This window comes from Canis aureus, chromosome 27, assembly GCF_053574225.1.
Source record: "Canis aureus isolate CA01 chromosome 27, VMU_Caureus_v.1.0, whole genome shotgun sequence".
In the NCBI taxonomy this organism is placed as follows: domain Eukaryota; kingdom Metazoa; phylum Chordata; class Mammalia; order Carnivora; family Canidae; genus Canis; species Canis aureus.
The window spans coordinates 5,241,521-5,268,115 of record NC_135637.1 but is presented as its reverse complement, the minus strand read 5'-3'; the positions used below and the strand labels follow the sequence as shown (position 1 = coordinate 5,268,115).

General features: G+C 50.0%; 1 protein-coding gene and 1 long non-coding RNA gene across 20 annotated transcripts in view; one reads left to right on the top strand and one right to left on the bottom strand.

Moving 5' to 3' along the window:
* Positions 1–5,960: 5,960 nt before the first annotated feature.
* On the top strand, positions 5,961–14,045 carry LOC144299700 (uncharacterized). Its single transcript, XR_013366361.1, has 2 exons — positions 5,961–7,173; positions 13,926–14,045. It is a non-coding gene; the product is annotated as an uncharacterized LOC144299700 (long non-coding RNA).
* Positions 10,983–26,595, bottom strand: part of RIMBP2 (RIMS binding protein 2) — a 225,179-nt gene continuing 209,566 nt past the window's right edge. For 12 of the 19 annotated variants that reach the window (XM_077875224.1, XM_077875225.1, XM_077875222.1 and 9 more), the window contains 6 exons: positions 24,502–24,686; positions 23,775–23,943; positions 19,463–19,563; positions 18,244–18,315; positions 14,551–14,685; positions 10,983–12,421 (listed from right to left, as the gene is read on the bottom strand). In XM_077875224.1, coding sequence (XP_077731350.1) covers positions 12,233–12,421; positions 14,551–14,685; positions 18,244–18,315; positions 19,463–19,563; positions 23,775–23,943; positions 24,502–24,686 — 851 coding nt within the window. In that variant the 3' untranslated portion in view covers positions 10,983–12,232. Of the gene's footprint in view, positions 12,422–14,006; positions 14,054–14,550; positions 14,686–18,243; positions 18,316–19,462; positions 19,564–23,774; positions 23,944–24,501; positions 24,687–26,595 lie in introns of all 19 variants that reach the window. The other 7 variants (XM_077875219.1, XM_077875221.1, XM_077875228.1 and 4 more) reach the window with 3 other exon arrangements.

Sequence of the window (26,595 nt, the reverse complement as noted above, 5' to 3'; positions counted from 1 at the left end):
TGGCAAAACCACCAGTTCAGTACAGCATTTTCCTACTGTTGTGTCCCATGTGCCCCACAGCCCTGCTTCACTGTGGCTATAACGATCAGAGGCCTTGAATGCTGCTCAGCTTGAGGCCTATCCCAATTTTGTGCCCTGCTGTCCTAGAGGTCACCCACACCTGCTCGCCTCCTGACACCTGCCGTGCCATAGCCATGTTCCCTGTCCACTCTGGACCCTGCTCTCGGCTGTTTTCAAGCACTGCTGAGAACTTCCACGTAGCAGCCGAAGGACCGCCAGATGGAGTCTTCTGTGGGTTTATGGTTACAGAGCTCTGCGCTTCTAAATCTACCCTCAGCCACTTGTGCACAAGACACCTGGCTCTTCAGGGAGGTTGCTCCTTATAATCATGTCTCTCCTGTCCCTGCATCAGCATTTTCTTTTCTTATTCCCGGCAGCCTACAAACCTGGCAGTGTTTTTTCCATCCTAGAAAAAAAAAAAGGCCTTTGGGGCACCCTGTTGTGCCTCAGAGCTGCCTTCTCTCTTTCCCCAGTTTGAAGGTAGAGGAGGATCAGTAAGGTCTCGGGCCTGAGACGTACTTCAGAACCAAAAGAGCAAGCCACGCCAAATGAGGACACAGTTACGCAGGGTGACTTGTGGACAAGGGCAATGCAGGGCATTTACACACCATTTATCCGCCCAGCCTGGACTACCACCCATAGTTGTTACAGAGTGACCAGCATGGTGGAAGATCCCAGGCCAGAGGGGAGAATGCAACGGAGGCCCGAAGATGGGAGTGAGAGTTGTCACTCCTGCCCAGCTCCCCCCACCTCCTCTTATCGTTCTGGCCCATACCACCTGCACACTGCCAGGCCCCTACAGCTAGGTACCGGGAACAGACTGGCAGCCCTAAGCCACAGCAGCAGCACAAACAGCAGCTCCGGGTTCCCCGGCAATCTCAGCAAGAGTTCCTTTCCTCTGAGCCGGCAGAGGCCTGTGAGCTTCAGTGGAAGTGGGGGCTCACACTGCAATGGGGGCGGGTCAGGGCGGTGTCAGCCACTCCAGGCTTCTCCAGCAGCATAGTAGTAGATTGGTTCTTAGGAGCCAGCACCACCCCAGCGTTGCTCCATTCCTCATGGTTGAAGGAGGGGGGACAGTGAGGGCTGTAGTTCCTTCCTGCTGGAAAGGCAGGGTTTAGGACCTGGGAAGCAAGAAGCTACCCAGCATCTGCTGTAGACATTACCCTATACTAAGCTGAGCCACCATCGTTAGAGCCGTTATTTTGGCACTTGCAGGCACAGGCTGAGCATTGTCCTTCCACATTTCCTAAAAAGGTCAGTCCAGTTGGACAGTGATCTCTTTTGAGGAGGTGGCCCTACAGGTCAGACCTACAGTGTGCAAGTAGTGAGGTAGAAAATCTGCCGGATATGCAAGGAAGGCAGAATTAAGGATCCAGCCTAGTTTTACTGATACAGGATAACCCACTCAAGGACAGTGAAAATGAGCATCAACACCCATGACAGTGTGTTAGTGAAACAGGTTCCCCACACCCTGCTCTAGTTTTGTTTATAGCAGAGGCAAAATAAGTCCATTTTTATCAAACCTGCATAATTCTTTTTTTACCTGCATAATTCTTTATGTAAGTGCAGCAAGAATAGTCCCTGGTCATTTAGGTTCTTTTGAGTCTGCTTTGCTAGAACTTCTAAGGACTATCAGAGCTTTTAATAGCCTTTAAAGGCTAAGAGCCCAGCCAAGTATTTGCCATCACACTCACAATACCTACAGATAGGATTGCTTCGTTTCTTGAGGTCCCCCAAATGTCCTGAGGTTCCTGCACCTGCCAGGCAGTGACCTTCCTTACTCACCTGGTCAGCGCCCCTTCCTCCTCCTCCTGGAACCCTGGAAGCCAGGTACCAGGCCAGTTTCTCCCAAGGGGCTTGCTTCATTGGGTCCATAAAGTCAGCCTCTGTTCTTAAAGCTATCTGGTCCCCTCCGCCTACCCATGGCTCTCTCAAATACGACCTGCCAGTCAAAGCCTCAGCAGTATAACCAGCGCTCCCAGAACAGATTCTTGTTGAACCAATGCAAGTAACTGGAATGGATTTCTCACTCTGTCATTGCCCCGAGCCCTAGCCAAACCCTCCTGGACATGAGTGCACATGGAGCTCACCACTCACGTTTGGCACAAGCACTCCAGGGCTCACCTGTAAGAAAGCCTCTTGTGGATTAGCACCCTGACCCCACTGACTCCTTTCTCAACCAAATAATATAAAAGTCTTAATATATGTGCTAGATGGGGGATAAAAGGTCTCCAGTCAACCAGCAAAAGCCTGTAACACCTGCACCATTTTAGGGTTTGGGGAGGTTCGTATTGTATTCAGTGTCACTTCTGTCTCATCCAGTGAGCTGACACACAGAATGACCCTTGCTCTAGGCTCTTGCTGGTATTGGCCCCCCAGCCTCCTGACTTTACGCCTATAATGATGTGGCTGCTTGAGCTGAAGGATAACTCCAGTTATGCCACCCAAATTCACCGGCCCTGGTTCGATCCAGATCCTGTAGAAGATTCACACCCACAACATATTCAGGAATGGGGTTAATATGCACAGGACAAAGCCTGCCCATCTGTTGATAGAGGCTTTTTGTCTAAACTTGGTCATTTGTCCCCTATAGCCATCGGTGGCCTATTTTTCCCCCAGATTTTTAGGGGCCTTCCATAGATGAGTGTGCATTCAGCTCTAGCATCAATCAGAGCCAGTCCAGCCTGTCTTTCGGTGCAAGACCAACAAATGCTTCATTCCACGTGAGGCCTCCGGTCACCCCCCGCCCCCATGCATGCACTGGAGGACCATGTCATCCTCGGGAGCAAGGGTCCACCTCTGCAAGTCCCCCATTAGTGGAGGGCACTCAGCGATGCATCAGGCTTCGTTGGAGCCTTCCTTCACGGGGATAAACTGCTCTGCTTAGGCAAGAGCCCCCATGGACTTAGCAGGACTACATTGGGTTGGTCGGATTTTCTCTCGGGGTCCCAGATACTCGGTCTAGTCACAGCTGTGTACCAGTGACCGCCATCGGCCCCTCCCACCATTTTATGTTTCTCCCTATTTTTCAAGCCATCTATTTCCCTCATGGCCAAGGCTTTCCGTTTCAGTTAGGCCAGCCTCCACAGGTTCCCACAAGCCCTCGGGGCAAGGACAGCCACTGTGGTCCCACAACACCGCTGGCCCAGACGGGTGAAATGCGTCTCTCCCGCCACAGGGAACCAGTGCTTGTCCAGCCTCTCCAGCACCTGGCAGGAGTGTCACCCTGCCAATGGCCCGGGGCAATGAGGGCCGTTCTTACCATCTCAGACACTTGGCACATGATATGGTCGCCCCCGGTACCCCGCATCTGGAGGCCCAGGCTGCCACATGCCCCGGCCCTCGCTTAGAGTGGCTCCTTAGCATTCCCTGTGCCACGGACGGCAGCCCCCGTCTTGGACCTCAGGCTCCCCCACGGTAGCTCCTCAGTTCCATGCACGGTGCGGCCGCCCATAGATGGCACCAGACCACAGACAACAGGCTCCCCCAAAACACTGGGCTCCACCAGTGCCACAGACGGGGCTCAACCCACAGACAGGGGAATCCTCCCCAGAGATTGTGGGCTCCTCCCCATACAGAGCAGGTTCCACCAGTTCCATGGAGAACAGGCTCCCACAGGGTCAGGGGCTCCCCCACAGACAGGGGATTCCCCCACAGCTAGGGGGCTCACCCCACAGACGGGGGGCTCCTCCCAAAGACGGGGCTGACCCCACAGAGAGGTGGCTCGCCCCATAGGAGGCTCCTCAGACAGGAAGCTCCTTCCTCAGGAGGCTCCCCCACAGACAAGGGACTCTCCCACAGACAGGAGGCTCCTTCCACAGACAGGGGGCTCCTCCACAAACAGGGGGCTACCCCACAGACAGGGGGCTCCTTCCACAGACAGGGGGCTCCTCCCACAGACAGGAGGCTCCATCCACAGACAGGGGGCTCCCCCACAGACAGGGGGCTCCCCCACAGACAGGAGGCTCCTCCCACAGACAGGGGGCTCCTCCCACAGACAGGAGGCTCCTCCCACAGACAGGGGGCTCCTCCCACAGACAGGGGGCTCCCCCACAGACAGGAGGCTCCTCCCACAGACAGGAGGCTCCTCCCACAGACGGGGTCTCCTCCCACAGACAGGGGGCTCCCCCACAGACAGGAGGCTCCTCCCACAGACAGGGGGCTCCTCTCACAGACAGGAGGCTCCTCCCACAGACAGGAGGCTCCTCCCACAGACAGGGGGCTCCTCCCACAGACAGGAGGCTCCTTCCACAGACAGGGGGCTCCTCCCACAGACAGGAGGCTCCTTCCACAGACAGGGGGATCCTCCCACAGACGGGGTCTCCTCCCACAGACAGGGGGCTCCCCCACAGACAGGAGGCTCCTCCCACAGACAGGGGGCTCCTCTCACAGACAGGAGGCTCCTCCCACAGACAGGAGGCTCCTCCCACAGACAGGGGGCTCCTCTCACAGACAGGAGGCTCCTCCCACAGACAGGAGGCTCCTCTCACAGACGGGGGCTCCTCCCACAGACTGGGGGCTCCTCCCACAGACAGGGGGATCCTCCCACAGACAGGGGGCTCCTCCCACAGACAGGAGGCTCCTTCCACAGACGAGGGGCTCCCCCACAGACAGGAGGCTCCTCCCACAGACAGGGGGCTCCTCCCACAGACAGGAGGCTCCTTCCACAGACAGGGGGCTCCTCCACAGACAGGGGGCTACCCCACAGACAGGGGGCTCCTTCCACAGACAGGGGGCTCCCCCACAGACAGGGGGATCCTCCCACAGACAGGGGGCTCCTCCCACAGACAGGGGGCTCCTTCCACAGACAGGAGGCTCCTCCCACAGACAGGGGGCTCCTCCCACAGACAGGAGGCTCCTTCCACAGACAGGAGGCTCCTCCCACAGACAGGGGGCTCCTCCCACAGACAGGAGGCTCCTTCCACAGACAGGGGGCTCCTCCCACAGACAGGAGGCTCCTTCCACAGACAGGGGGATCCTCCCACAGACGGGGTCTCCTCCCACAGACAGGGGGCTCCCCCACAGACAGGAGGCTCCTCCCACAGACAGGGGGCTCCTCTCACAGACAGGAGGCTCCTCCCACAGACAGGAGGCTCCTCCCACAGACAGGGGGCTCCTCTCACAGACAGGAGGCTCCTCCCACAGACAGGAGGCTCCTCTCACAGACGGGGGCTCCTCCCACAGACTGGGGGCTCCTCCCACAGACAGGGGGATCCTCCCACAGACAGGGGGCTCCTCCCACAGACAGGAGGCTCCTTCCACAGACGAGGGGCTCCCCCACAGACAGGAGGCTCCTCCCACAGACAGGGGGCTCCTCCCACAGACAGGAGGCTCCTTCCACAGACAGGGGGCTCCTCCACAGACAGGGGGCTACCCCACAGACAGGGGGCTCCTTCCACAGACAGGGGGCTCCCCCACAGACAGGAGGCTCCTCTCACAGACGGGGGCTCCTCCCACAGACTGGGGCTCCTCCCACAGACAGGGGGATCCTCCCACAGACAGGGGGCTCCTCCCACAGACAGGAGGCTCCTTCCACAGACGAGGGGCTCCCCCACAGACAGGAGGCTCTTCCCACAGACAGGAGGCTCCTCCCACAGACGGGGTCTCCTCCCACAGACAGGGGGCTCCCCCACAGACAGGAGGCTCCCCCACAGACAGTGGGCTCCTCTCACAGACAGGGGGCTCCCCCACAGACAGGAGGCTCCTCTCACAGACGGGGTCTCCTCCCACAGACAGGGGGCTCCCCCACAGACAGGAGGCTCCCCCACAGACAGTGGGCTCCTCTCACAGACAGGGGGCTCCCCCACAGACAGGAGGCTCCTCCCACAGACAGGAGGCTCCCCCACAGAGAGGGGGCTCCCCCACAGAGAGGGGGCTCCTCCACAGACAGCAGACAGCAGGCTCCTCCAGTTCCAATGACACGGGCCTCTCTACGGTTAGCGGGCTCCTCCCCACAGACAGTGCCCCCCTGGCAGCAGGATCTGCCCCCGCCACCCCCTTAAGCATCCAGGCCTGTTTGTCTTCAGCCTCTTGCTGACTATGCCTTAGTGTTCCCCAACTCACCTTAGTGTACCCCTTCTTCCTCTTGAGCATGGACTCCAGGGGGGCAGGGACTCCGTCCTCCTCCCTGCTATCTCCCGGGCTCTAAAGCAGTGCCTGGGACACAGCGTGTTCTCAGCTGTCTACTGAGGGATAAATCATTAATGCCACCCATAGTCAAGTGGCACTCCTGTTTCTTATGTGCCGTCAAGTTCGGGAACCCTCTCAACCCCACTACCTGCTTTCCATTCTGCTCACCTGGGGGCTTTAGAAACTACTGGCAGAGCCCCAGCATCTTCTCCTAGTGAGCATCTCGTTTGAGACCTGGACATGGGTGCACTCCAGTCTTCCCGGGGCTGGGACAACAGGGATCAAGTATACCAGGGGGCTGCCTGAACCATTCATGTGGGCAACATCCAATCAGGCTTCCAAGAAGTCAGACCAGCTCTTCTGTTGCCATTGCATTGCTTCCTTCCTGGGGGACCTGGACAAGTAGGCCCAGCCCAGTCCATCCTTGTCCACGCTCTCCAGTTTCCTGTCCAGTGCCAGGGTGTGATTGGTAGGGCCGGGATCGGGGCAGGAAGGAGCCCCTTGGAGGGGGACTTTATGGTCTCAGCTATTGCGTGGCCAGTGCTGCCTTAGCACAGATGGGCACCATGCCCCTGGTCCTGGGGCCTATGGAGACTCTACCTGCCCAGGAGGCGGGCCGGCCACCAAGCTTCATTCTTCGGCCCTGAAGCACCTGCCGTAATATGCATGCCTTTGCCATTCCCTGCCTGGCCCCAGGCTAGTGAGTTTGGACTTGTAGATTTATATATAAACACACATGCTACATAATCTTTCTGGACAGCACTTGCATTCCCTCTCACTCAACTTTTACTGATTTTTTATTAGATTCTATTTATTTGAGAGAGTGCAAGCAAGTGAGCAGGATTGGGAGGAGGAGCAGAGGCAGAGGGAGAAGTAGACTCCCAGCTGAGCCTGGAGCCCAATGCAAGGCTCAATCCCAGGACCGTGAGATCATCACCTGAGCCAAAATCAAGAGTCAGATGCCTAACCAACTGAGTCACCCAGGTACTCTAACTTTTGTTTTAAATCAATTTTATTGAGTTATAATTTACATATCAGCAAATGCAATTGCATGAGTTTTGACAAATGCATACACTCCTGTATCTCTGCCTCAGTCAGATTTAGAAAAATATCTATTCCCTCCCACAAAAAGTTCCTTCTTGCTCCTTTGCAAACAGTCCTCATCTGTCCCCAAGTAACCAATGATCTGCTTATACCTACTCTGGAATTGTATGAAAATGAGATCCTATAGCATGCGCTCCTTTGTGTCTGGTTTCTTTTGCTCAAGATATACTGTGTTTCAAAGATTCATCCAGGTGACTGTGTAAGGGGTATATTTGCTAAGCTATGCTCCTCTGTCTCATTCCATTTTATGTTTAATCATCAATAGATGGATATTTGGAGTGTTTCACACTTGGGGCTATTGTAATAAACTATTAAAAATTCTGTTCAAGCCTTGATGTGCACACATACTTTCATTTCTGTTGGGTATGTACATAGACACAGAGATGCTAGATCTGTACACTGAGGGTCTCTATGTAATAAGTGCTGCACTCCTGGCTCTGTCCTGCAAGGCGTGCGAATTCCAGGTGCTCTGCATCTTCACCAATGTTTGATGATGTCACTCTTTTCCATTTTAATAGAATTTTAAAATTCTAACTAAAATTAAATAACCCAAATAAGATAAAATTGCATGTAATGTAACATTATATTATTTGGGTTATTATTTGCATGTCCCTGCTGACGAATACTGAGCTTCTTTCTGGGTGCATTCTGGCCATTTTTACATTTTCTATAAAAGCCCGTTCAAATCTTTTGTACGTTTTTTAAAAAATTGGTCTTATTAAATTGTAAAATGTCTTTATATATTCTAGATATAAATCTTTTGTCAGATATACGCGCACTATGAAAGTCTCCTCCCAGTTTCTAGATTGCTGTTTTGTTCTCTTAAATATCAAAGAGAAGATGTTTTTAAATTTGATGAAGTCCAATTATCAGGGTTTTTTTCCGTACAGTTTGTGCTTATTGTGTCCTACATAAGACCTCTTTCTGGCCAAATTTCTCCATTTTCTTCTAGAAGCTTTATGGTTTCAACTTTTTCATTTAGGACTGTGATCTGTTTGGGGTTAATTTTTGTACACCATGGAAGATAACAGTTTTCCCCCTCATAAATAACTAGGTCTTTCTGCAACATTTCTAGAAAACACCGTATTTCTTTCCTCTACTGAACTACCTTGGCACCTTTGCTACAAATGAACGTGCCACCTACATATGCATTTACTTCAAGACTCTCTAGTTTGTGCCCATGACTTCAATGTCCACATTTTACAAAAAACAACACTGTCTTGATTACTATAGCCTTACAAGTCTCAAAATCAGGTGATTAGAGACTTTCAACTTTGTTCATCTTTTTCAAAACTGTCTTGGTAATCGTAGATCACTTCCATTTCTGCATTATTTTTTTAATGCAGTTAAAGCAAAGGCCTGCTGGGATTTTGACTCCATTCACTGAATCAATAGATCCACTTGAGAGAAATCAGAAATTTAACAATATTACATCTTCTAAACCACGAACATATTCTGTATCGCTTTAAGAGCCCTTTTGTATCTAAGCAATGTTTTATAATTTTCAGCACACAGGTTTTGCTCATGTTTTGTTAAACGTGTTCCTAAGTATATCATGGTTTTGGTGAGAACATAACTAATTACATATATTTTTATTATTATACCACTTCTATTTGTACTTTAATTTCTGTTTTAATTGTTCCCTGCTAGTTTGTAGAAATACCAATGATGTGTGTATGTTGACCTCATTGCTCCCCCGGGGGGACAGAAGTTGTCAAATGCACTTCTTCTTCCCAACACATTCTGTAGCTCTCTTAGCATTTTCTACATACAGTTTCGTCATCTGCAAAAAAAGACTATTTTACTTCTTCCTTTCCGAAGTATATGACTTTTCTTTCCTTATTATGCTGATGTCTTAATTGTGGCATGTGTAATGTTGAACATAAGTGGTCAAATGGATGTCCTTGCATTGGTTTTGATGGAAAAAACACAGCCCGTCTTTTACTATTAAGTATGGTGTTGGCTGCTAATTTTTTCAAGTTGAGATAAATCCCTTCCTTCTCCTAGTTTCCTGAACAGGTGTTAAATTCTGTCCAATGCTTCCCTTGCATCTACCGAAATGATCAGATAGCTTTTGTCTTCTGCTCTATTAGTACAATAAAATATATTGGATTTTTTTTCCAGAAAGTTAAGGCAGCCTTCATTCCTGGGATGAGCTACAACTGGGCATAGAGTATCAATCATCCTTTTAATATATTGCTGGATTTAATCTGCAAGTATTTCATTAAGGAATTTTTTAAAAATTCATGGTGCACTTGGTCTGTGGATTTCTTGTAATGTCTTCATCTAGTTTTGCTATCAGGAAACTGCTGGCCTCCGGAGTTTGGGCATTTTCCTTCTCTCTAGAAGTTATATACAGTTTGCATCATGTAATCCGTAAGTTTTCAGTAGTATTTATCAAAGCTAAGTCTGCTCATTATTGCTTCAGTTTTGCCTACATTTGGGTATGCCTCCATACTTGGGGATATTTGTAAATATTTTCAAAAGATTTAGAAGAACATTAGTCCTGGCCACCTTTGCTAATTTTTTTTTTTTTTTTGAGAAATTGTCACCAATTGTTTTTTACCATGGTAAATAAAGTATACATAGGAAAATTTACCATTTTCACTATCTTTAGACATGTAGTAGCAAAAAATGCATCCATGCGGTCGTTTAGACCCTAATTTCTTACCTCAGTATTTCTTGAACTGGAATTTATTTTTTTAATTTAAAACATTCCATTTGATCTAGGATTTTTTTTATTTTAGCTCTTCCAAATTTATTCATCTCGTATAACTAAAACTCTATGCCCTCTGGCCTTCAGCAGAGGCTCGGCAATAAGATTGTGCAGTGTTCTCTACTCACATCGTCTGAATTGTAAAGTTGCCAAAGGAAATTTTTTTAAGATTTTATTTATTTATTCATGAGAGACACAGAGAGAGAGGCAGAGACATGGGCAGAGGGAGAAGCAGGCTCCATGCTGGGAGCCCAGCATGGGACTCGATCCCAGGACTCTGGGATCATGCCCTGAGCCGGAGGCAGATGCTCAACTGCTGAGACACCCAGGCATCCCAGGAAATATTACAAACAGGGTTTGAATTCAGCCGCAAAGCCTCAGCTGTATGTGAGTGTTCCTCTTGCACAAAGAATATCGCCTCAGTGCGAATCACTTCTGTTGGCCCCAGCAGGCTGTTGCCAATGGTGCAAGAGTGACAGCATTTTGTAAATGACTCCCTGAGTGTTGGTCACAACTATTTTAGAAAAAAGGGAGTGCCAGAAAAGGCAAGGCTATCGAGTTTTTCTTGTTTGCACGGGAGAACGGAATCCCATGAGGCTGCTCTGATAAGAAGTGTTTATTTTTTATTTTTTTAATAATAAATTTATTTTTTATTGGTGTTCAATTTGCCAACATACAGAATAACACCCAGTGCTCATCCCGTCAAGTACCCACCTCAGTGCCCGCCACCCAGTCACCTCTACCCCCCGCCCTCCTCCCCTTCCACCACCCCTAGTTCGTTTCCCAGAGTTATGAGTCATGTTCTGTCTCCCTTTCTGATATTTCCCACTTATTTTTTCTCCTTTCCCCTTTATTCCCTTTCACTATTATTTATATTCCCCAAATGAATGAGACCATATAATGTTTGTCCTTCTCCGATTGACTTATTTCACTCAGCATAAGTGTTTAAAACAAAGATACAGAAGAAATGGAATTGTATAAAATAACAAATTTTATTTCTAGAAAATATCTTACACTAACTGTACACATGCACACACGCTCACAGTACTGAACCACACACAGACTAATTTCCTTTTAATAAATGTACCACATACTAATATATTACAATTTACAATATAATTTTTGAAGACACAATGGGAAAAGCTTAGTCATTCATTTATAAACCTTCCATAAATTACAAAAGAAAGGCAGTCTGAAAAGTATGTATAAAGAGTAAAAACAATTTACAAGTGGACAAGAAATACAAAAGAGTAACCAATCAAATACATCTGCCAGCAACTTTGTAAGTCTCTTGTTCAAGTGCCAATGATGAAGACTAGTGTGGAGCCATTTCAAACAGACTTAAGCTTAGGATGTTGTGGGTGTGGCGTGTGCATCATGGGGACTGCTCTGCTGTGTGCTGTTTGCTGGGGGGCGGGGGAGGAGGTCTGTGTATGGCATGTGACAGATCATGGAAGTGACATCAATCCATGTGCCACAACATGTAACACTGAAAGCAGTGAGCATATCTCAGCTTTTGGGCAGGTTGAAGGAGTGGTGCTTCTCCAAACAAAGTGACTTTCTCTCTTTCTCTCTCTCTCTTTCTCTCTTTTCTGAATGATCTAAGTAAGTAAACATTTTCTGTGTGTCACCCGGCTCACTCTGGGAAGGCAAAAAGCTCGGGGTTCAAAATGCGCAGCCTGTACAACTGGATTTCAAAGCACTGTGTCTGTGAGAATGAAGAGCACTGAATGCACGACACATACAAAGTGTACACCGTAGCTTTTATTAGACAGTACAAATCATTGTGCATTAATAAGGCAAAACATCAAGGCGGTTAAACTAGGAATTTCAAGACCAGAGTTAAAGTGAGTTATGCGTCATGAGGCAAGCATTTTGCAAAGGGAAGAAGGTGGAAACCATTCCTTTAAGGGCGGATGACAAATGCACAGAGACCGGAAGCACAGGTGGGGAGTGAGCCACAAAAAGCTACTGGCCCCTGTGTGTCGGGGAGACCCCGCCTCCCGGCAGGCCGCAGGCAAGAGCGGTCGGAGAGGCTGGGAGGGAGCACCAGCGGCTCTTTGTCCTTGCAGTTGGCTTAAAGTGGATGGTAGTGCAAAGAGCATTTCTCTACTGGTGTCAGGGGAGGAGAGTGTTTTTTTAGGAAGTACTTGAGTCATGAAAGCCCTAGTTTGGAATTAAAGAGAATTACATGGATTGGGGAGTTGTCCAAAAGCACAAGGATCATTTCACTGCACCCAGCTTTTTCAGCAGTTTCTTGCCTCTGGAAAGCAGCCCCTTTTTCTTTTTCGAGGACATTTCCCTGCCTCTCCCAGGACTACCAGTACCCATAGATGACGGAGGTGACCCCGAATGGAGATGGGCTGTGGGGGATGGCGCTCTCCTTGCTGTACCTGAACCCTCAGGAGGAACCTAGTAGGTACAGTGTGACAGTTTATTGAGTGCATGAGCGCCAACAACATCCATCCGCTGGTAACATTGCACTGCCCCATTCCCCACCAGGAAAGGTAAGGGATGGCTCGTGTCTTCCTTTGGGGTTAAAGGATGCCACGAGCCTCGCGCACCCTCCCCACGGCAGGCCTAAGAGGGAGGGAGGGTCTAGCCATCCGCGTTTGGTCTGTGGTTTCTTTGTCTTTGGGGAAGGGGGATGCCATTGCTTTGGCAAAACAGAGCTAGGTAATAATTTACTTTGTAAATTAAGACCAAAAGCGGAGGGAGGGGGAGATTAGGTTATAGTGAAATTGGCCTAGTACCCATCAGTAATCTTAAAAGCAAAAGTTCTTAAAGGGAACTTGTTGGATCTGAAAGCCCCGGGGTGTGGGGCCAGGGTGGGGGTGGGGGGAAAGGATAGAGAATGCTGATCTTATAGAGTGCATTCCTGGGGGAGTCAGTACACTGTAGCAGATGGCACACCGGTTGAAAGAAAAAAAAAAAAAACTAAAATGAACCTCAATCATAATCAAAGGAAGCTTAAAGGCCCTTATCGCATGCTTTTGATTTCCAAGTGATTGGAGATGAATTTTTGCCAATAGAGAGCGCACAGTAGTGCCTCTGTGTGCTTTGTGGGCTTACTCAGCAGCGGGGGCTCTGGTGCCCGCCTCCCATCTGCGCGCACCCCGGTGCACACCTGAGAGCACAGAGTCTCCTGTCCTGCACTCCCTCACCTCTCCACACAAAGCTCTGCCTAACATGAGTGTTCAGTAGCCAGCAGGCACGTGATGGGAGCCAAGGGCTTCAAGCTTGCTTGGATTTAAAATCAAGGTCTAGTTCCAATGGAAAACACCTAGTAAAGCATCCCAAAGTACACCTGAAGATACCATCTGTTCCATCTAATGTAATCACTGCAGCTGCATGTCTCGTAAAACCTAGTATTGCATTGGTGCCCAGGCAGATTGGCCTCGCGGCAAACGCCCGTGTGCTCAGAACACTTGTTTGTGCTTTAGGGAGGAGCATATGCTCTCTCGAAAGATAGAGGTACGGCCACCTGACAGCACCTCGTGGGGAGTCAAGCCGGCAGGTGGCGTGTTCAGAGCCAAGTCTGGATCGCTCAGTGCTCACTACTCATCTGCTTGATCTCGAGTTATGTGTTTTTAAAGGAAAATTTTCCTATAGTAAACATCATTGTTTAGGTTGTGCTTTTTTCCAAGAGCGGCCAACAATGCAATATGCAGCTTGAGTTACGAGGAGACGTCGGAACACTCTCTACGTAAACAAACAATTAGCCTCTTAAGAAATATGTTCCCAATGTTGGCCTTTGAAATATTCTTAATGTAAATGGTAGGAAATGAGTAGTAAAGATGATTATTTGACTGCAAATCTAGTTGCTTTACAACTGAGATCGAGTAAGAGCCTACTATTTTAGGTCCAATGTTTTTTTGAGACATATTTCTTTTTTGTTGTTGTTTTAACCCCACAGTGAAGCCCTGCATCTCCCGCCCTAGTCCGCTAAGGCCGCTGGCACCGCTACCTGCACGGGTATCTTCAGCTGCTCACTTACGTGGAGGCTAGAGTGCCTGATTAAGGTGTGAAATGAACACTCTTCTTCTGTTTCCAAGCAGATGAGCAAAGAAATAAAAATATATATATATAAAAATATAATATATAAAAACTGGCAGTGATGAAATAAAATAAAAATGAGACACTACACATGAATGTTCTCTAATAGTTAATTATGCTGGACAAGGTCTCTGGTGTTTGGTAAGAGAACTAAAACCCTAGCAGGACAAATGGCCAGCCTGGCCACTGAATGGAAGGGCTAGTCATCCCCTTCACTCTCAGCCCAACCGGAATGTGCATCTACAGTGTAGGATGGGGGCTCCCTTGGTGAGGAAAGGCAGATTGGTTAGAATCAAGAGGGGCAGTTTTTGTGAAATAAGCATAAATTAGAATTTTTAGGCACAACCCCCATGAAAGGGCAGAGAAAAAGGATTCAGGGCATAGGCTTTTCAGCCTAAGATGCACAAACACCCACGCGAGGACTCTGTTGAACCGTATGTGGCAGAGTGGGACAGGAGTCAAAAGTGTTGGGAGTGTCTGCTTACCCGTTTTGCCTTGGAGCGCACCAGCGTGTCTCGGGGGTAGTGGCACGGCACGTCAGACAGGTAGACTTCCACGTCGTCAGGCACTTCTTCCAGGAAGTTCGAAGGGACAAGGCCTTTTTGCCCATTAAGCTCCCCCTAGAAACACAGAAGAATGAATTACTCTCCTTTCCCAAAACCTACCTCTTGCTTTGGTCGTAGGGGCAGAGCTCCAGGTAAAGTTGCCTGGTAGGTTCGTTCTGGCTCAGGAGTCAAAGGGAGTCCGGTGGTTCCAAACCACCCTGATCAGAAGAACAACCCTGGGACATGCTTATGGGGCAGGGTCCTGTCCCCTCCCCAAGGGCCTGTCTGGGGTGGAGCTGAGGAAGCTGTGGTTTGGTCACAGGGCTCAGGCAACTGCCAGGACCAGTCCTCGGGACCGCCCAATGGAGTGGCCCTTCACCCTGGCTGACCTCAGCATCCTTAGGGATCTTTAAAAACACCATTTGCACAGGCGCACCAATCCAGACAGACTGATCCCCTCCCAAAGCAGAGGTGGAGATGGGCAGCCAACAGGTGGTCCAGTGTGCAGGCCAGACAGAGAGCTACCGATCTGTCCCATGGACGACCACATTCTCACTCTAAAAATGTAAACAATCTGGAGGACATGAAAGTGTCTGTTGATACCTTCTCAAAGGTAATACTCTTCAGGCTCATCTATTCCCTTCCAGAACTTTCTCTCACATATCTATGCAGGTACATAGTTGAGGTCACCATCCACAGCACATCTGTACCAAGTGGGTAATAGCCACTGTGTCACTTCCTCCCCACCATCCCCAATGCCCACCAGTGCCCAAAACCAAGTCCCAGGCTGGCTGGCCCCAGACTACATGGGAGCTTGTTGCTCTGTTTGCAAGTCTAGGAAATGACAGCATGAGATGGGCAGCCCACTCCCTCAGGATTAGAAACTGCATCCAAGGACACAACCAACGGAGCAAAGAGGGAACCTATGGGATGGATGAGAGAATATCTGCAAGCTATTTACGGAGGGCTTCATGTCCAGAGCACACAAAGAACTTAGCACAAGAGCCCCATTAAACAGCACTGGGGGTTATTCTGTATGTTAGTAAATTGAACACCAATAAAAAATAAAAAAAAATAAAAAAATAAAATAAAAAAAAATAAACAGCAGACAACGGACTGACTTTGATATTTCCCCGCAAAAGACACACAAATGGCCAACGCACATGAAAAGATATTCAACATTAATTAATATTAACATCTTAGGGAAGTGCAGGTCAAAATGACAAGCTACCACCTCACATCCATGAGGACGGCTACTACAAAACAAAAACAAACAAAACACCAATTAAAAAAAAAGTGTTGCCAAATACATGGAGAAATCAGAACCCTTATGCACTGCTGAGGGCAAAATAGTCCAGCGGCTCCTCACAAAGTAAAACACAGGTTTAGCATATGACCCAGCAATTCCATTCCTGGGTCGGGACCCAGGGGATGTGGAAGCAGGGCCCGAGAGCCATGTTCGCACACCATGTTCATCACTGTATTATTCGCAGGGGCCAAGTGTCCACTGATAGACAAACAGGGAGCCAAGCCATATACACCCAGTGTGCAGTAGCATCCAGCTTTGAAAAGGAAGGAGATGCTGGCTTGCACGATGTTCCACTCAGTGAGGTGAGGCAGGCGTGAAAAAAACTCACTGTGTGTGGCTGCATTTCCGTGAGGCCCTGTGAGCAGGGAGATTCGTGGGGACGTCAAGGAGATGGGGTGCCGGTGCTGGAGGATGGCAGGGATGCAGGGTAACTAGTGTTTCATGAGGATGGAGCTTCAGGATTTCAAGAAGGAAAGAGTCCTGGAGGTACATGGTGACGATGGCTGCCCGACAGCCTGAGTGTGTGCATCGCCACGCACCGTGCATTTAGAAGCCAGTAAGACGGCAAATTGTATGTATTTTACCACAATTGAAGATAAAAATTAAAGAAGAGAGGTACCCCCGGGTATGGGTATCTCCCACATCTTCCCAGCAAGAATCCCTCCTGAGCCCAGTACACACGTGCCCAGTCTGGCCACCTGCCCTTGCTGCGACCCTGGAGGCCTCTGTCCCCTTTCTGGCGACCACTCTAATCCTCCTTCCTCAGCCTCCCCTAGGAGCTCATTTTTCTCTCTTGGTGTCCCTTAGAGACTTTCTCTAGGACGTCTTCGTTGCTTACATTACTATACAAGGGCCCCCGAGGATTTCTCCCACATCAAGGGTCACAAATCACATCTACACGCAGACACTCCAATGTCTACACAGCCCAGACCTCAGCCAGAGTCCCCTCCAGCATCAGCCACGTCTGCTCCTTCAGGCAGGCACCACATGGAATAGATGGCTTGCATCTGGGGACCATGTTCTGTGAAAACGCACAGCCTCATCCTCAAATTCCCGGTGGCACCACGTTCAGATCATGAGGCCTGTGAGCACCCAGACCTAGGACAGTCCTGCACTTCCAGGCATCCAGATGGACCCTGGCTCTGGGCTCACTGGGCAGAAGGGGGGATGGACATGCCCATGGTGTTTACTGTTTCCCCTCCATCCTTCTGGGCCTCCTACACGCCATCCTATTAACACCCACGGCAGAATCTGGGCATCTTCTTGGACAATACACTCACCCCAACAAACCACCCGAGCTCTGGCACCCATGCCGTCTCCAACTGCTCTCCTGCATCACCTGGACCGGCCCATAGCCTGTGCCTCAGCCTTGGGGGCTCCCACCTCTCTCGCCCACCCACTCTCGAGTCCGTGACAGGACAGAAAGCCTGCCATCTGCCCACTAGCAGACCCTTTACAGTCTCACCTAGAAAGAAATGGGGCACAGAGCATGAGCAGCCGCACTGAACACTGACCTGCAAGAATCAGGAACTTGGATTCCATGCACATCTGAGGCTGTGAACTCATTGGACTCAAAGGGAAACCGGTAAGGTATTACCGGGACTTGACACTTTCCCAGCTGTTGCGATTTTTTAAAATGGCAGGGGGATGGGGAAGATGGGGATCCTGGTGCAGGATGGCAGCCCTGTCTCAAGCCACACCTGCAGTGGGCACCCCATCAGCCCACTAGTCAGCTCCCTCATGGCCCTGCAGGCTCGGGCCTGGGATGGAGGCACTCAGGGGCCCCAGGTGCAGAAGCACCAAGAGAAGCCCATCCACATTCTTTCTCTCTTTTCCTCAGGAAATGTTGGGAAAGGAAGGAGGTCGCTGGACCCTGGGCTCTGAGCCAGGACCCTTGCTCCTCACCTGGCCCGGCTGCCACCAGCTCAGAGGAAGGTCAGCAAGGAGTCCTATACTCTGTTGGTGTGGACTAGGTGTTAACTTTGCTTATTTGCATTCCTTCCTTCTTCTGTATGAAAAGGTATACCTTATAAATAACCAGAAAGTTAAATTGTTTGGTACATGTGTGGATGGAAGACAATTCTAAGTAGGAGAATATGAATATGTATACTTGGTTTAAGCTTATGGACATGGGCAGTGCCCTTGTCAGAGAAGAAGGGACAGAGCTGCTCACAGCCCCACCTTCCTGAATCATCACCTCTGGGACAGGGACCTTTCTGAAAGCCAGAGGAAGCATTTAGGTAATTTTAGGGGCAAGAACACACAAGCAAAAATATACATACGAAATGAATCAAACGGTGTTTTTTGATGTTTCAAAAACTTACATAATAAAATCCATCTTCATCAATCTCACCAAAAACAGTAATGATGTCCCCCGTGCAAAACGTGAGCTCTGCCTGTGGAGAGAGCAGGTCAAGTTAACAACACCTTCCCATACAGAGTTGCTGGTTTCCTTCAACGCGTTCTTCACGAATGCTCTACTGACTTTTTTTTTTTATTATTATGGTGGTACCGACCTGCTCTTTCAATCAAACAGGGAGGAAGGGCAGGAAGCTGACGAGCACCTCTGCGCACAGCATCTTGGGAACGAAGATGCACTCAGAGTACAGCCCGCCTCCAGGCAAAGCGCCACCTCCCCATCCTCACCAGAACTTGGCACTGCTGCTGTGTTCCCCTCACCCCTGTGGTTCCCTTCTAAAACTAGTCAAAGAGTTAACATGAAAAACCCAAGATTTCAGGGAAACATCCTCTGCAGTGTAAGGACCTTTCACTGAGTGCAAAAACCTTTACTCAATTATGAATTGTCTATGAAGTGTCTGCGACATGCCAGGCACCAGCATAGAGACAGGCACATGGACTCTAATGCAGGATGCAGACACAGACAAAGGATATGTGGGTTTATCTCTGACCATGTAGACGAGGGAAGGAAGCTGACATCTCAACGCCACCAGGTGTCCCCGAGGAATCAGGTCTGCACAGAAATGCTTGGAGAGTGAGCTCTGAATCTGAACCATGAGTTGGCAGCGTGTCGGGCCTAATGAAAACTGTGGGTCATGGACTCAGACACAGCTTGTCATCTGAGGAAGCAGGTGCACAGGCTAAAAACCTAGCCCCTTAGCCCTGGAGACCAGTCCCTCCCATCTTGCCAGGGTGTCAAGGGCCACACCAGCCCAGACCATGTGAGCAGAGGAGCCCAGGCCTCCCCCTCAGCTTCCACGTGCGTGTGTGAGGCCCTACTGCTTTCGCTCGGGGTCCAGACAAGGTGGGCTATTAATTCTCCCTTCAAGACAACCCTACAGAGCCATTCCCCGAGGACGAGGACGAGGATCACAGACTGCTCCTCCCATAGCATCCTGTACGAGGACTCCGGGCCACAGCGATGAGGTTTGTCCATAGCTGCTGTGCCCCTTATCTATCTCCTCCTACCATTTACTGGTCTGGTCGCCCTCCCTATGGACACGTTCAGAGAAGTTGAAGGTGGGAGAGCAAATCACGTGGCTCCCGGCAGCTCTGCAGGGAAAGGCCCAGGGACCAGCCATGTACCTCCACGTCGATGTTGGGTGAGCTTTCTCTCGGGTCGTAATCATACAGGGCCACCACCCTTCGTGTCACCCTTGGCTGCCGGCTGCTTCTTCTGCTTCTCTCTGTTTACATCACAAGAAGAAAGCCATCATGTGGTTATTTCAAAAGGAGTGGCATCCCCTGTCCCTCGTCCCCAAGGTAGTAGGGCAGGGCATACTTGGCCTGCAGGACCAGATGACCAGCCTCTCAGGTGTCTTGTGCTCAGGGGCACACGCACCAACAAAGCCTCCAGCTCTGGGGCCCGTTGCCTTCTGCTGTTTGTCCTCACATATTTTCTCTGGCCCATTGTCCCCCTCTTACAATAGCAAGGACGTTTCCCTTCCCCAATGTGTCCATCCAACAGGGAGACTAAGATGAAGTAGGCGATCCTCCGGAATAACAGATCCAAAGTCTCTGGGCAGCACAGGACAGCAGTCTCTCCCAGAGAAAGCTGATGCTGGAGCATGTCTTCCAAACACAGCCACTTTGTGCCTGGAACTGGTTTTTGGAATTCATACAAATGAAGACCATTAAAGAGAAGTATTTTGAAAACAACAGGCATCAGTTATGTGCCCTTTTGGGGGCTCTTAGCAGGTGCAATGTCTGGCTGTGTGTGCGTGAAGGTCCAGGGATCCACACCTTGGCTCCTGCTCAAGAACCGCTGTTTTAATTTAGAAACAGGAGGATGCCTCTGTAGGGCCTGTGAACATGTGTTTCCTTGAAATAATTCCAAGTTCTTCTAGGGGTCCCTTACTGTACTTCTGAGTGCTGTTAATTCTCCAGGGAGTGCTGTGAGCATGAACAGTCATTGAAATACATTCTCTTTAGAGTCTGCTTCTGTAAATGACAGGGAGCCCATCTGGTCATCAAGATATAGGACAGTTCCGTCACACCCAGAAATTCCCGTACGGTTCTTGTCATCACCTCCAGCCCGGATAACCACTGGCCTATGTTCGTCCCAATACTTTCACCTTTTCTAGAATATCCTGTAGATGGAATCATAGTTTTTAGAAACTCGCTTCATTTATCAGGCAACGCACCTGAGATCCATTGGTGTGATTTCATGTCAGCAGTCCTACTTTTACTGGTGAGGAGCACCCTGTGTGGATGCACCAGTTACGGATCCACTTATCAGGGGCAAGACGCCTGTTCTCCCCGCATCCATGATCCTCAGTCCAGCCAGTGGAAGGCTCACATAGCTGCCGGAGTGCACGAAAGCCCCCCTCCTCCAGGGCAAGGACGCAGGAGGGGTGGATGGACTGTCTGCATGTGTGTCCGGCTATAGAAGGACACGTCCACCTGTCGGGCAGAGTGGCTGTGCCGCGCAGGTTCCCCTCCAGCGGCTGGAGCTCCAGTTCCGCGTCCCTGTGCACACTGGGTGTGGCTATCCTAGTTGGGGCATCCTGGCTCCTTGTCGTGGCTTTACCTGTGTTTCCCCAATCATGCTTGGCCTCTCTCCACCTGCTTGTTCACCATCCCTGTATCTTCCGTGGCAAAGGATCTCCCTGATCTCTGGCCCGCTTTGCATGAATGGTTTGCTTTCTTGCTGAGTCGTTGTGTGATCTCTAAATATGACTCCCCTCCAGCTGGGTCACTTGCAGATACTCTCTGCCCGCCTGTGGTTCCTCTTGCCTTTCTCTTCGTGCTGTTTCTCAGCCTAGAATGGCTCAATATTACTGAAGCCTGACACCAGTCTTTTCTTTTGCGTCATGGTTTGAGTGTCATGTCAGAAATCATTGCTTAATCACCACAAAGTTTTTTCCTAGGCGTTCCGTGGTCTTAGTTTTTACACTTAAGACTGTGTTCAATTTTGAGTTCATTTTTTTTTTTTTATTTTGGCAGGAGTATGGCCTGAGCTTCATTTTCTTGGCTCAATTCCAGCACCCGTTATGGAAAAGGCTGTCCTTTCCCCAATCTTGGTCAAAACCAAGTGGACGGTGCACGTACCAGTCTGTGTCCGGACTTACCCTGTTCCACAGACCTGTGTGCCTCTGGGGTCACTGACACCACCTCACCCTCATTAGCTCACCTACATGCTCAGTCTTCAAACCCACTCACATGAGTTCTTCCACTGTTCTTTTAAAACCTCGTTGGGGGCAGCCCAGGTGGCACAGCGGTTTGGCGCCACCTGCAGCCTGGGGTGTGATCCTGGAGACCCGGGATGGAGTCCCGTGTCGGGCTCCCTGCATGGAGCCTGCTTCTCCCTCTGCCTGTGTCTCTGACTCTCTCTCTCTCTGTGTGTCTATGAATAAATAAATAAAATCTTGAAAAAAAAAAAAAACCTCGTTGGGCAACTGTAGTTCCTTTGCTGTTGCACACATGTCTGGTTCAGCATATCAATTCACAGATCCCGGCACAGACATTGACTGGGGTGGTCACAGCTGCAGGTCCGTGTGGGGATGTTGGATGTCTTCACCCGCCTGAACTCTGGTGACATCGTGTCTATTTACTTAGGGATCCTGATGACCTTCCTCAACCCTCCTGGTCTAGGCCACACAGAGCCTGGTGCATCTGCCCTTCTGTTCTGTGTCTTTGTTACATCACTGCATTGGCAAGAGTATTACTTTTTAAATGTCAATTTCAAACTTTTCATGCTGAACATCTAGAAAAACAATTGCTTTTGTATCTGTTGACCTTGCTAAGGCCACTTGTTAGTTCTAGAAACTTCTGTTCTAGATTCTTGGAGATTTTCTAAGTAGATTTTCATGTCATCTGTGACTAGAAAAAGTTAAATGTCTTCTTTTCCAGTCCATACCCACTTTCTACCTGTCTCACCACACGTGATGTCGGGAAAGGGCCATGAGGCAGACACAGGGTCCTGCTCCACCAGCCCTAACCACCCCTCCACTCCACCCCACCTGTCCCAGCTGCCGAGGGAGGAGCACATTCAGTCTGCAGTGACAATGATACTTCCTAGTGCTAGAAGGGCCTGTGGAGTCTCAGTCAGGTTCTCTCAAAAGTCACATTCAGAAAAAAAGAATAAAGCAGACATTTAATCTAATTGGTAACACGAATCAAGCTACAGTTTTCTAGTGGAGTGCTTGTAGGCTTTCTGGGTCTGCGGTGTTCAGAGTCCGTTCCTGCTCTGAACCCATCACAGTGGTGTCAGGAAGGGAATCGGGGGTGGACAGGCCTCACAGAGCTTCAGTCTGGTGGACTGGATCCGGGCAGTGTACTCACAGGAAGCCACAACTAGCAGATGTGGGTTTTACCGAACTTCAGATTGTGAGTTCATTCATACCAAAGAGGTTGAAACGCTTTATTTGATTTTGTGATTATCCTTAAAATGACACATATTCTTTGACCCATTGAATTTTGTCTCTGAAATCCAATTTAGAACTAAGCTAACCTAATGTTTTGAAGCATAAAACCTAAAACATAAATGACACAAAATGTATCTTTCTGCCTCCAGCTATTTAGAGAAAGCAAACGCTTTTGTGACGAGTAGATTTTCCCTGCCTGTGGGCAAAATTTAGAGATCACAAATATAATGTTTAAATTCACCAAAACCAGTTTTGCTGTGTACTCACTCGTGCTTGCAAATGGGGTCAAGATAAACGAAGGAGTTTGTCATCTCTCCACGCTAAAGGGCGAAAATATTTTCTGCCTTTTGGACCAGCAACGTCCACCTGAAGAATGGAAAGCGCAGCGCCCCCTCATCCCGCTCTGAGCCCACCTGCGGATGGGCCAACGCGCTCAGCCCGTCCCGGCATCCAGGCCTGGCGCTGCCAGAACGCGGCGGGCGCTCGCGGCTCATGGCTCTGAGGGCTGGAATCCGAGCCCGAGGCTCCGGAAGCTTCGGGCTCTGCTGAGGTCGCCTTGCCGTGTCCTCACAGGGTAGAAGAGGCGAGGCATGCCCCTGGGGCCTCTTTTATAAGGACATTAATGCCACTCTGAGGGCTGCACAGTCATGACCTCAGCTTTCCCGGTGGCCTCGCTTCCTGACCATCACCACGGGGGTCACATTATAAACGTATAAATTTCAGAACATTCAAAAACACCACAAAGTATTTTCTAGATTGGAGAGACTTTCAGTAAGCAAGGCTGTACTTCATCTTCCATTGGAAAGTCATAAATATTTAGTGCATATATGTCCATAAAGCATGCAGGACTATTGCAAGCTGGTTTGCAGAGTGGGTTAATTTTCAGATTCCCTTGATTCGTTTAAAAGGCACAGACTGGACCCTGTCCACACCACCTCCTGCTCCCAGCTGGTGGTGTGGCCTCAGGGTGCTAGGGAGGCAGGAGCAGCCCCACCAGCAAGTGCAGGCGTGAGCAGGAGGCTGTCTCTTACCTATTTTCTCCACAGGCGTGTTCAGAGGAAGGAAGCCTTGTCTCAGAAGCTGGTCCATCATCTCCTCATCGTCGGCTTGGATTTCTGAGACCATGTTACAAGGAATAAGGCCGAGTCGGGCACAGGTCTCCCCACGGTAGAAGCCATCCGCATCTTTGTCACCATAGACCTGGAGCCCATGCGAAAGGCCAAGGCAGCATGAGTGCTGGTCACAAGCACATCAGCTGTGCTGGCGTGGAGCGGAATGTTGTCAGAATATGCTGGAAGAACACCGTCATCACCTACACCTGCCCTGCGGATGTGCACACCTACCCTCCACCCGTGAGACTACACCTCTGAAAGCCAGCTTCTGCCCCAGGCTTTGGACAACCCACTGGTCTCCCATCAGTCAGTGGGGAGCACAAGTCAAGGCCTTGGCTTCACTTTGCCAGATGTGTGTGTTGAACTCACACAGTGAGTGTGTGAGCGATGAGACCCCACCCCAAGACAGGACTTTGAGACTCTGCCTATCGATGTTTCCATCCATAGTGAATGGCTTTCTCCGTGAGACTGAGCACCAGGCTCTCTCTCCTATTCCTAATTCAGACTCACAGGGTCCCTCCTCCCTGCTGGTCAGAAGGCTGAATATTTAATGCAACAGAAAAAGCCTGCCATTGGGACGAACTAAGGAACTACAGTATGGTGACAGCACCCCCCCTCCTTTGGTGGCCCCCAGCCGGGCCCCCACCTTGATGATCTGTCCTTCCTTAAAAGGAAGCTCTTCTTCTGCAGCATCTGGATTTGGGGACATGGTGAGAGGGTCATAATCAAAAAGCGCCACGAAGATCCGGGCTGGGAGCTCTTCGGCACCAGGGTCTGTTTCTGACTCTTCGTAGAAGTCTGGAGAAAGGTGGTCCCGCTCACTGTATTCATCTGGGAGCATGTGGAGACAAAGGCAGAGTGCTAGGTGATTCCTGCCGGCCATGCCTTCCACTGGACTTAGAGACCTGTGCTGTTACATGAAATATGGTTTACAAGACAGGGATGGTGGGGGCACTGTAACTTCTGTCTTTTAAAATAAGTTTGTGGTTAATATGCAGATCATCACAGACGGGCTTGAAAAGCAGGTAGCTATTGTGGCATTGAGCGCAGGACAGGCTGTCTGCTGCTGAGCACAGCAGGTGGGACAGCCCCTCTGGTGACCAAAAGGCATTCGCACATCAGTCCAAGTTTGGGGTACTTCTCTGAGTTACTCACTGATCCCTAAATACTTAAGAAGCAACAAATGCATTCTTCATAAAACTCCACCTTAGATTAGATATCATAATATATGTCACTGCAGCAAGCAGGGGAGGGAATCTGCTGGCAGACAATGCTGTCCTGTCCCCCTGGGACCGGTTCAGCACAGCCAGGTTTGCGGTGACCAGCACCCAGACGGAGCACAGGGGTCCGGACGGGAGGACATCACAGGGAAAAAAGTCAAAAAATAAAAAGCACTTTAACTATAAGAAAGGTTGATTTTTAAAATGCAGTGGACTGTTGGCATTATTTAAATTCGGGGTCTTTTTCAGGATGCCCAGACAATCTAGAAATTCAGTACTTTGTCTTCTGCCAGGAACAAGCTTTGTTCCTTCACTGGCTCATGAAGTTCTGATCTTGTTTAGACTCAATGGAAAGATCTCACACTCTTCCTCTGGTTTTCATTGTTACCACAATTAAATGGTGTGAAAATACGCCAAGCACCTGGTTACCTCCGTACGCCCACGAGCAGCACTGAGGCAGAGAAAAGCATCCACACATGAGAGCGGGGCCATCTCTCCTGAGTTTGCGCCCATGGCAGCACAGACCAGCAGTGCCATGGAGACGGGCCAGGAAGGGGAGAGGCTCCCGCCCAGTGGGTTCTTGACCCATCTCCGAGGGCAGACAGCATGAGGGGCCGGGAGCTGGGTCAGCTCCAAAAGGTTGGCCCACAATGACAGCCGTGGTCCTCGAAGCTGTCTGCATGGGAGTGCACACCCTTGGCAGCTGGCCTGAGCTCAGGGACCCTGATACAGAAAACCCTGTCTTCACCCAAGCAGCATCTGTGCTGCAAGAAGCATGCAGACCAGGGACAGTCTCCGAGGCTGGGTCCCAGCAAAGGGTCCGGCCAGAGTCTCTGTGCAATGGTATCGGGAGTGGTGGTGGGACCCACCCTGCCCCATGAACCCTTTCTGGTTTGGGGGGGGGAGTGTGGATGTGTGTAAATTGGTGTGAGTAGGAGGTGGCTCTGCTACCTCTTCTTCTGGAGAGGGTGCATGGCTGCTTTATGAAACCCAGACCTCCACAGGAAGAGAAGAGTGGCCTCCATGGACTGTGTCTGTGGGGCCTGGCTTCTCCAGGCACTAGGGGGGAGCTGGGAAGCCAGACTGAGGAGGGACTTACCTCCAGCTCTGGTCTGACCTGGCGTGGACACTCATCCCCTCTGCCCTGAGGTGGAAGTGGCCTGGCACTGGGGTCACTACGGCTGGGTCGGGGGGTCTGTTGGGCAGGAAGGAAGGCCTGCATGCCACAGGCACAATCAGTGCTCCCAAGTCCACTGGTACTGCGAGAATAAGCATCAGGTATACAGGAGGGACAGGCCCCTCACCACCTGACCCAGACTGACCCCTTCACTGTTAACGTCCACTGTCATCTCTACGAGAAAAAGGGAATCTGGCATTTCATTTCCTCCTCACAGGGAAACCCATGTGGGTCTGCATTCTAAAGTGCCAAGCTTCATGTATTTATTCCTTTTTAATCTGTGCTCCCTGGGCACCCAGAACATGCCATGTATCCTCGTTCTGTGAGCTCAGTCACCAGAACA